The 11,611-nt window shown below is 32.8% G+C and overlaps 1 protein-coding gene across 1 annotated transcript; it reads right to left on the bottom strand.

The window, feature by feature from the left end:
- Nucleotides 1–1,856: 1,856 nt before the first annotated feature.
- Nucleotides 1,857–9,697, bottom strand: LOC107444536 (lipoprotein lipase; the record flags this gene model as incomplete). Its single annotated transcript, XM_043055583.2, is given in 6 exon segments — nucleotides 1,857–1,955; nucleotides 3,819–3,935; nucleotides 4,554–4,662; nucleotides 5,675–5,824; nucleotides 7,841–8,127; nucleotides 9,346–9,697. Coding segments are annotated over 6 exon segments (877 nt in total), but the record flags the coding sequence as incomplete, so codon positions are not given.
- Between the last annotated feature and the right edge of the window lie 1,914 nt (nucleotides 9,698–11,611).

The following is an 11,611-nucleotide window of genomic DNA, read 5'->3' as shown; positions in this document are numbered from 1 at the left end:
GTGGCGTTAAAGTGAGGAGTTTCGTTTCCATCGCTCTAAAGCATGTTTTCAAAAGGTGATCAGCGGTCGTGGCTTAAAATCGAGGTTGTCCGCGGCAAAAATGCAACAGAATGCTATCGTGGATTAGTGGAAGCCTGTGGCGCAAATGCTTTACCGTATAGGACAGTAGCACGATGGGTTCAAGCATCTCTTCTTTTTTCGTCATTAAGCCTTTTGACAACATGCTTTAGAGCGATGGAAACGTAACTCCTCACTTTAACGCCAAGCAACAACTACCCTTCTAAGCAAATAGACTGTTTTTTGCACTCTACACATCGACAACAGCGCCACCTCACCGCTCCCATATCCTATTTGCGCATGCCCGCCCTTCTGTGAGTTTCAAAGTTAAGTTGCCACTATTTAATTTACAACCCTCGTACTAATAATAAATACTATAAACTCAAAACTCTTTATTTACTGTGAAAAAAAAACATTTTGCAATGTGTCACTTATCAGAGTAATTCAACTTAAAGTTACAGCAGTGTGACTTCTGTTGTTGCAGATTAGATGACAAATAACTTATATCAGGTTGTAAGATGTTAGTTTAAGCAAGTTAGTTTTGGCACTAATTGTTAATTTTTTTTGTTAGTAATTTTTTATTTATTTTGTTTGTTTTTTGTGATTTTATTTTAGTTAATACGCTTCATAGTGAACTCTGTGATCGGTGGCGTGCCTAGAATGGTGTGTCGCGTGCCATAAATGGCACGCGTGCCATTGGTTCGCCATCCCTGATATAGAAGCTGAAATAAAAGTAACGAATAAGCTGACTGTGCTACATGATGGTAGCGGAGTTGGCCCACGTACTAGGAAGATACCGGTGTCGAATGCAGCTTCGGGCATGGGCGCAATTTGTCTCTCGGTTCCATCTGTCTTTTCTTGTACTGCTAGGGTGATATTGATCCATTTATATGGTGCCTAAGATAAAAGGATTATTAAAAAAGTTAGGTAATTTTTTTGGTAAGAAATAGAATGATGAAATATTCTTTAATATTTACGAAGTTATCGTTTCTTCGAAGAAGTGACGATAGTTCTTTCGCCACTTTGGCAAAAAATTCTCTCGGAGCATATACCAGGAAACGGTTTCGTCAAAAACGAAGTAAGTTTTGTGATATTTGTGAACCAATTTCTCACAGTGTGAACAGATTTAGACTTTTTAAACGAAACCGTAAAGAATTTCTGATCACAGATCCAGAAATATTACTTATACACTAACTAGATTAAGAAAAAGTCCTTAATGGAAGTTTTTCTGATGAGCCGACCGGCCTGTGTAGGGGGCACAGGGAACTGTACTTGCACCAGAAAGGTTTTGGCTTCGAATCCCGGGAAAGGCATGTATGTTTCTTTCTCTCTATCTATGTTCTATGTCCTTTCTCCTTTGTGTGGTAGTGGGATGTGGGCGACACTGCTCCACAGCCGTGGCTTCTCCCACTGGCTAACGAAAAAAGAGTTAGCAGTTCTGGCACTTTCTGTGGCCAGTGGACAATAGTTCCAAGTGCCCACCATTAAAAAAAAATCTGATAAAATAATAACAAATTCCAACTTCAAAAGCTGTGCCGAAACTCGACTCAACACTATAATACATCCGAGTGCCTGACTTTCACCACAAATATTTTTAGACTTGATATGTTTCCATTTCTGGGTCCACCGTGATATATTTGCACATTTGTTCACTAGGTCTTTTCTGCACATATTTAATATTTTTTAATTTACGTTACTTTACAGATATTTTTTCATTCTTTTTTTTTTGCAATTACTGTCAGCTAGCAAGTAATATGTTTAAATAAATTTACAATTTTAAGAAAGTTACTTACTGTTCCTGGTTCCTGAAATTTTATTAGAATCTCCACAACCTGGCTGATACTGTCCTCCATTAGGATAAAAATCCATATCTCCAGCAGGATAAGAAATACCAATACCTGTTACATAAAAATAAGGTTATACAAATATTGCGTAAAAAGTATGAAACAATCACAGCAAGGCGATGTGAAGTTGAGTACTTTCATAAAAAATGCTCAAACAGTTACTTGCATGAAATTATAGACCAAAATTTCTACATGTCACAAATTAAAAGCCACGTTATAAGAGTTTGCACGTGCACGGTGAATTTGTATTCTTATACTTATACATTTAATAGTTTCTTAGACGGAAATTGTTTCAGAGAAAAACTTGTTCGAATAATTGAAGAATAGTAATTTAAAGAAGCATAAGTGAAAAAAAAGCGATTTCAGGTACGATTTATAAAAACGAAGGATTGAGGAATTTTTTATTTCCAGTGGGCTCAAATCCAAAAAGTTATTTAGTTCAAGCTCACCATTTTGAGTAACAGCAACACCTGCTGATTCGGCTACATTTTTCCTGATTGAATTGACCCTTTTAAATGTTTGGACTTATGGGAGAGATCATTTTGAATGTTTGAATCAGTGTGAATTAAATTCCTTTAAATGTTTGAACTTAAGGGAGTCAGATCATTTTAAATGTTTGAACCAGAGAGGTTGTTGTTGTTCTTGTTGTTCATTTACGTCGCACTAGAGCTGCACAATGGGCTATTGGCGACGGTCTGGGAAACATCCCTGAGGATGATCCGAAGACATGCCATCGCAATTTTGATCCTCTGCAGAGGGGATGGCACCCCCGCTTCGGTAGCCCGACGACCTGCACGCGAAGTCGAGCACTTTACGGTAGAACAGTTTAACGAGGACCCATACCGCACACCCTCGGACCCTACTCAGAAAGATTCAAGTGATCACCCACACGCACACTGACCGTAGCCGGTCATGCTTGACTTCGGTGATCTGCTGGGAACCGTGTCTTAACGATCAGTCCACTGCTGGACGAGCCAGTGAGGATTAAATTCCTTTAAATGTTTGGACTTATGGGAGTCCGATCATTTCAAATGCTTAAATCAACGCGAGTAAAAACCCTTTTAAATGCTTGAACTGATTTAAATAAGAATACTTTAAATTCTGTCAATGCGAGTCAGGCTCTTTTTGAACGTTTGGACAAAAGGGAGTAAGATACTCCTTGAATATGTGTATCATTGTGAATTAAGACCTATAGAATGCTATGATTTGATATGAGTCCGTTTTAAATGTTGAGACATATGCTAATTAAAATAAATTTTGAATATTTGAACTAGTGTATGTTTTAGACATTTTTAGTGCTTGAAAACGGGAATTAGACCCTTTCAAATATTTGAAATCATGTGAATAAGGCATTTTTAAATGTTAGTAAAAAGTCAAAGTAAGCTTGGACCGATGTGAAACAATGCCCCAATGAGTCAGACATTTTTGAATGTTTGCATCAATTTGTGTCAGATCCTTTTAAATGTTGGAATCAATGCGAGTAAGATCCTTTTGCATAACTCAGAGTCGGACACATAGACTCATGCGAGATATTTAATTCATGACGTCATCGATTCACAAAACTTTTCGGCATTTAGATCTTTTTGAATTAGAACTCGTCATATACAACATAGATCTGCTTAGCTGTTGATTTTAATCTCAACTATAGGCCAATATAAAAAATTAATTAAAAAAAATAGTGTTTTGTATAAGTTTTTAGAATAATTCGATAATTTTGTTTGCTCAACTAGTTATGACATAAATAGTAAAAGTAGTAATATTAGGCTGTACTGTACGCTTTGATGTATGGATATTAACTTCAAAAGGAAGTATTTTAAGACACTCTAAATATTTGTTTCATTCGCCTATCTGAAGAGACGCTCAATTAAAATACTTATTGAGCAGCAGGTCAAAATATTTCAAACAACGAATATTAACCTTTAGGAAAGGGTGCAATCGAGCTTGTATGTATAATGTCCACAAATTGGGCATCATCAGAACTGATTCGGTAATTTGAAGGCAGAAGTTCAAAAATCGGTCCCGCTGGATCTAATCCTGAAATAAGAAAGTTAACATTTTTAATAAACGTTCAATCAAAATATGTTGCTTAAACATTAGGACAAAAACTGTTAGTTTTATGTAAATTCAATTAAAATGTCGCAAAAATAGTCATCGTTTTAGCACGTTGAATGCCACGCTAATTTTACATGACTTGCCTGTCTGGCCACAACGGTAAATAACTACAAACTAAATTTGAAAAGATCAGACAGATTTTGCTAGTTTTTAAAAGCTTTAGCATGAGATCTCTGAAAAGAGTGGTGAATTATATAAGCCTACGAATTGCTTAGAAATAGTGGTGGATAAAAATCTACTAAATTGAATTTATTAAACAAAGAATCACAATTAATAGACTACCACTTGAAAATATTTATTCACTGTCCGGAGCAAGTTGGCATCTCTGCGCATATAAATAAAACTATTTTTGTGTGTTCTATATTGCATTAATTCCTTTAAACCATTTTAGTAACGATAGTAATATAAAAAAATTTAAAATTTACTCGAATTATGTGTTTCTAATGATCTTGGATTCGTCGGTCACCGGTGACCCCCATGGTATTCAACGTGTTAATAATGATAATTAATAATAGGAAGAAATTGAATACTACATTTAACCTGTTAATCTTCCTAGACCAGGTACAAGAGATGCGGCGTTTGCTGCCACTTCTCCACCTAGACTTGCACCCACAAGATGAAACTGATCAGCCGCCATACTGGCATTTTTCTGGAAATAAAAACGGTAAAAAAATTTTAAAATTGGACTACATTGCATTGTTGATGGACCAGTTGCATTATTAAGTACTTAATAACTAGTTGATTGCCTAATCAGAAAAATTAGACGATTGTTTCTTTCATTGTAATTTTTTCTGCTTCGTAATAAGATCTTCCCTATATTTATGTATTTGTCGTTATGTTTGAGTGTTTAACTTAATCAAGCAAGTTGAGCGTTAATGCAGAACGTAAACTGCATGGAACCTCTTAACTGTTTAGGTTTGAATGTTCATGTTTGTCTTATAAGTAAAATCTCCGATACACGGTTGATTAAATTTCAAAGAGGCCAGATCACGCTATTGGTCGAAAATGTCGCTACGATTTGTGAGAAAGGACTGTTTTATTATTGGAATCACATACATTTGCAGGCTTGTGTGCTCAATTCAGGCTTATTTGTCAAATAGAAGGACAGATAGCATAATAAGAAGGACAGCACGAAGATACATCCAGTGTAACAGCGCGATTCGAACCCGCTACCTCCACGATTTGCACAGAGTTTGGCGGGCAATACCGCTAGGCAAGGGAGGCCTCGTGAGAAGGGAAATGGTTCATTTACGTCGCACTAGAGCTGCACAATGGGCTATTGGTGACGGTCTGGGAAACATCCAAGAGGATGATCCGAAGACATGCCATCACAATTTTGATCCTCTGCAGGGTATGACACATCATTATTGAGCATAGACTAATTCTTGCACCGAGTGATAAAATCAGTTAAAAATTGTCAGGTGAAACATTCAGAAATATTGTTGAAAAAAAATTGGGATTTAATTTTGATGAAACGCACTGTAAATTTTTTCTCGTGTTGACGATTTTCTCTCTGATCTAGTAATAAAGTAAATTTGCGTAAGGATGACGTAGCGGACAGGAAAATTTGGAAGCATTTAAAGTTCTACTGCAACACAAAGTTGAAAATTTTTTTTTATCGTGCAGTCAGAGAAAATACCTGTTGGCATTTTTATACTTACCATAAGAAAGTGAATGAAATTGGCTAAGTTCTGAGATACTAAAAAACTCATTTTCGCCGTTTCCGAGAATAAACCTGAAGAATACTTTGAATAATCCATGAGGAAGACATTCCGGTAGACAGATCTATTAAGAATATTATCCTTCATCTTCTGAAAGAATAAAGTTTCATGCTCAGACAAATCTTATGAATGGAAACTCATAAATTTTAATTCTCAAAATTTGAAGATTTTTGTGTCCATGTAAAAACTACCTTTAAAATTTAAAATCCTAATCAAAAATGAAAATATACATCATTGGGGTCGAAGCAAAATCTCAATCGAAATCTGACGACTCACTGCTGTGGAAAGCGGAATTGGAAGAGCCAAAACTTGTTCGATTGCAGTAGGAAAAAAAAGGAGTTGAAAGACGATTATTTGAAATATATACAAGTTTATTAGGCAATCAGATGGAGTTTAGTGTTTTCGGTGCCGTCAGTCTCAGTATTGAATTAATAAATTTCGATTGCATTTTTGAATTAATTTTTGATATATTTATGTACACATGTTACAAAAATGAAACAATATTTTAGTATTGTCATACTAAATGAGATATAAGCAAGTAAAAATGTCAACTACTGAACGCCAGCCGTGGCAATTGTCTCCAGATTGCATTAATTTTTGGTAAACAATCCCCTATAACTAATAAATAAATACCTATTTATTTAAAACATTTTGCAGTGTCAAAATGTATCTGACGATTGATTTAGTGCATTTATTAAGGCAGTTTAATAATTACTAGCACTTGTTAAAACGATGATAACTTTTAATGACTTTTCTAGAATCAGTTTTAAAATCCTAATGAAAACCCTGAAAAAGCAAATTTTGCAGACGGGAAAAATTTCACTTGTATCTTAAGATTACATTTTTGATGCAAATGTTTATTCTTTGTATAAATACGTATAAAATATAATTGTAAATTTTTTTTCTAAACAATAAACTGCTTATTTAGTTTAAGTAACGTCCAAACTAAATAAAAGAAAAACCGAGATCCTATTATAATTGTGATTTGAATTATTAACCAATTTATAGATTGCGAAATTATATGAAAAATGCATGAGCCACTAAGTAAAAAAGTTGATCGATATTTTTTAAGAGAACAGTTTGCACACTGACAAAAATTAATAAAGTTCCTTCATGCATAGCAAATATTCGTCATGCATAGCAAATATTCGTCAAAACGTTATAATTTTCTTAAAAGCCTAAAGTAGTAAAAATTTCTTATAAATATTTTTCAATATAGATGCGAAGGGTTTTGGGAAATATCGTGTTAAGTCACACTTTTTACAAGGACGAAATTTTTGAAAATTAAAACCGCCCCTTATTATTGTTTCCAGATAGGTACCTTACAAGTTTCCGAAATTGGGTGACTGTACAATACGAAAAAATATCTGTCTGCCTTTAAATCATGGAAGTTTTTACTTATTAGCAATCTTAATAACGCTCTAGAGAACAATTTTAAACATGGCTTATCATTATATTGCCTCCTTGATGTATCAAATTCTGCAAGTGATGTGCTTTTAAGGATCAGTTGTTAGAAACAAATATAAACTTTACCGGATATCCCAAAAGTAACCAACGATTTGAAAAATTAGTAAAAAAAAAATAAAATTGAAGGATTTTATATGACCTGCTTAGGAGAAGAAATTTTATTACCACCCAGTTTTAAAATTCGTTACAAAATCAACCAACAGATGGTGCTGATAACTAAAAAAATTCGAAAACAATGCTTTTAAAATAACCACTATTTGCAGAAACAACATGGCGTAGCCTGTTAGGACGATATCCACAAACACCCGTGTAAATATTTCAATTGGAATAGTCTGATGTGGTGCAAGAAAAATGTATTCAGTTTCATAGCTATTGGCTCTATCTCTTGATGAACTTCGCTACTAACTTAAGAACTTGATGAGAATAAACCTATTTACCAAGGAAGAATGCAATAAATGGTTCATTTTTGTCTCCGTCTTTTCTCTAATTGATATTTGCAACCGTCTTTTGAGACATCCAGTGTAAGGTTGAACTGTTTTAAAGAACTCGGGAAAATGAGGGAAAAAACAAGCAAGAGTAAATAAATTACTAAATTAAGAAACAAAAAAGTAAATGAAAATCTTTTAAGGCATTACTTACTGTATAAGTACCATTTTGTATGTTGATTTCAGTTTCAAAGCCATGTATAAGGAATATCGTTGGATGTTTTGGATCAAGATTACTCTGGATCCAAGAATCTTGGGTAGTTTTCAGGTGATATGGCTCCTTTGGGTTCATGTATGTGAACAGATAGTAAGAGACATCAAGATTATCCACCTTATTTCGATTTTCACTGATGAATCTTTTCAATTTTCTAAATCTCTCTTTAAAATTTTGACTGAAGTTGTTGATGTCCTCAATTAGTTTCTTTGTAGATATTGAGATATCTAAGAATTAGAAAATTTCTTTAAAATTTATCTTTGATAAATAGGTATATATTTTTAACAAATTCATAAATATTAATACTTAGTTTAGTTCCTTAGTATAGTCAGTTACTTAGAGTAGCTAACAGAACCTTTTTATTCCATTGACCAAGCAAAAAAAAAATCTTTTTATTGGTACGCCAAAAATTTGCACCCTACTACTTAAAACATCTAGAATCTAAAGATTCAGTCAACTTCGATAGAATTCCACGGGGCCAAGAAGATAATCTGATACAGGGGTGTTATTTTTTCTTGTACTCTATGCGTTCGTTTATTTTATTTTATTTTACAACAGTCGATGAACACATAGCAAAATTTCGAGTTAATTACTATTAATACTCAACTCTGTAGCCTTGTAATTTTGAACGCAACCAAGAAAAATCCACCTTCTGGATTGAGCAATAGAGAAAACTAGCTTTTTTAAAGGACTTTTCGATAGAACTAACCCCTATTTGCGATACATGAAGAGGAAAACCACAAAAACTCCCACGGTTAACCCGATGGCAAAGAGGATTTTAACTCATAACCCGTCGATTATTAAAGATATTTTAATAATCGAGACCGGTGGTGCGAGCCGGATGTGGAATTCGTATCAACCTGCTAACCGTGGGATTCGAACCCAGGGCATTGCATTGGGAGGCGAGTGCTCTATCGCCAGAGTTACCACTGCCTCGCGTTCGTTCGTTTGATCTTACGGTTTATTTGTATTTATACACGGAATTTATATATTCCTTCGCACAGAAGTTCAAGTTTATAGTCTTTTACGGTAGTTAAATTATAACGTACGTTTGATCATATTTCGTACGGTTTATTTGTATTTATGCACGGAATTTATATATTCCATCGGCACAGAAGTTCAAGTTTATAGTCTTTTACGGTAGTTAAATTATAACGCTCGTTTGATCATATTTCGTACGGTTTATTTGTATTTATACAAGGAATTTATATATTCCGTCGGCACAGAAGTTCAAGTTTATAGTCTTTTACGGTAGTTAAAATTATAAAAAATCTCTTCTCCCAAAAAAATTGTCATAAAATTAAATTAAATTTAGGTAATGTGTTAAATTAAATGCTTTTTATAAATCAACCCCAATACCTAAAAATATATTTTAACATAAAATTAGTGAAAAAAAATTACCTTATGAATGCTTCTATATTCGCTAAAAATCAAAATCTACCTACCATTTAGTGGATCCGTAGAAAACAGATAAAAGTAATCCAGTTCAGAAAAAATAACTATCAACGCAGAACTCAAAATAGCACAAATTGCTATGATATACTTCATTCTGTGCAGCATATTTTTTTTCCAAACGAAATATCAACATTTCAAAAACGTCATTTCAATGGACGAGGAAAAAGAATTAATGACACATCATATTTTGTCAGGTGTAGCTGATCTTCTTTCCTTTTCTTCGATTTCAAAGTTTGATAATGAATATAAACTAGTTCTTCGATAATTTTTGTTTATAATTTTTATTTCACTTTTGCTAAGGAAGGAAAAAAAGAAAGTTCCGAATTGCTACAAAAACGAATCAGTTTTTAATTCTACGTGAATACATATTTATTTATTTTTGGAAATAATAAAAGTATCTTCGGAAACTGTTTGGTAATTGAGAATAGAACAAATATTAATAATAAAACGCCAGTCACTTTTTTAAATTGCTTTCTTGATTACGATTAACTTATGATATTTAATAACAATTACGCATCAAATCAGAAAAAGTTCGTCTTTAAATACTGGTAACTTTTCAATATTTTTATTTCTATATTCATTGCGATTGGTAAAATATTCGTTTTTAAACTAAGTAATATTTGTAAAGTATTAGCTAAATATTTGTTATTCGGAGTTAGTTAAGTATTTGTTATTCACAGTTAGTTAAGTATTTGTTATTCACAGTTAGCAAAAATTATGTCATTCACCGATAATTAATATTTTTTTATGGTTAATCGAACATTCATCATTGTGTTAGTTAAATATTTGTTATTTACAATTAGTTAACTAGGGTAAACCAACCAGTGAAGGAACACTACCCAGTGAAGGAACATTTCATATATATTGATTAAAAATAAGAATTTGAAAGTTGTTCTTTAGATTGATTGGTAACAATAGCTTACTGCCAAACAATAGGAAGTCATCTAGCGATGTTTTAGATTACTTGGTCAAATAGACTTCTCTGGAAACATTTTTGAATTTGTTATTATCTCTGCAACACCTTGCTTCTTTGATAAAATTATAAGGTGAATATTTGTATTTATATGTTTGAAGTGGAATTAATTGCATGTAATAGTTTTATTTTTCTCACTGTGAAAAAGAGAATTCAAAATATAGTTGTTGAAGTTACGTTTTATTTTCTTTAAGCATCATAGCATAACAAAGTACTGAGATAAGGGGGTGTTTATTCACTGGATCACCAAACGATGAAAAACCAGTGAAGGAACAAGTGTTCCTTTACTGGTTTTTTTTTCATAGTTAATAAAATTAAAAGACAAACTTCAATTTTCTTGTACCTTTAGTGATGTTCCGCATCAAAAGTATGTTAAAAATACGAAAAACAACTAACCAGTGAGGAAACAGGCATGTTCCTTTACTGGACATGGATTTCCCAGTGAATGAACAATATGTGTTAATATGTTGACACTTTAATTTTCAATTCATGATTACAAAAAAAAAATTAAAATTTTCCAAGTATTTATATGTCATAATTTCAAGAATAGACTTGTGTTCAAATATTTGTATGGCTTATAAATTCATAAAGAGCATTAAAAAAACAAAACCAAAATTAAGTGCTCCTTCACTGGGTGTTCATTCACTTGGTCTTCTTACTACTTGTTATTTGAACCTCCAAAACTTTAAAACAATATTATGTAAGTTCTCTACAATTCTTTTACATAATTTGCAATTAGTAACAAATATGTTGACACTGTCATTTAACTAAAATTACGAATTTTGAAATAATTATGATTTTATAAAAGGCAGGCGAAGCTTAAGTGTTCCTTCACTGGTTATTTACCTTATATGTTTTTCACAGTTAGGTGAGTGTTTGTTATTCACTGTTAAAGATTTGTTTTTCACGATTAATTAAATATTTATTATTTACAGTCAGATAAATATTTGTTTTTCACAGTTATTTAAATATTTGTTATTCACAGTTAGTTAAATATTTTTTATTCACCGAGCAAAGTCTTCAATTAGATGCCCTCGAAAAGAGAAATTAGTAATTAGGAAGAATGTAATTAGTAGAGAGAGCGAAAACAATTATTCAAAAAAAAACAAAAAACATTTCATTTTATATTTTATAACCGTCGTTGAACAACAGACCCAATTTTATGGGTTTACGGCTAATGTTCAACTCCGTAGCCTTGTAATTTTGAACCAATCCAGAAGACAAAGAAACTCCTGAATCAATATCCTGAGAGGTATGACTTGTAATGGGAACATGGAGTACTT

Source organism: Parasteatoda tepidariorum, chromosome 6, assembly GCF_043381705.1.
Source record: "Parasteatoda tepidariorum isolate YZ-2023 chromosome 6, CAS_Ptep_4.0, whole genome shotgun sequence".
Classification (NCBI taxonomy): Eukaryota; Metazoa; Arthropoda; class Arachnida; order Araneae; family Theridiidae; genus Parasteatoda; species Parasteatoda tepidariorum.
Note: the sequence above shows the minus strand (reverse complement) of the source record. Positions and strands in the feature narration are given on the sequence as shown.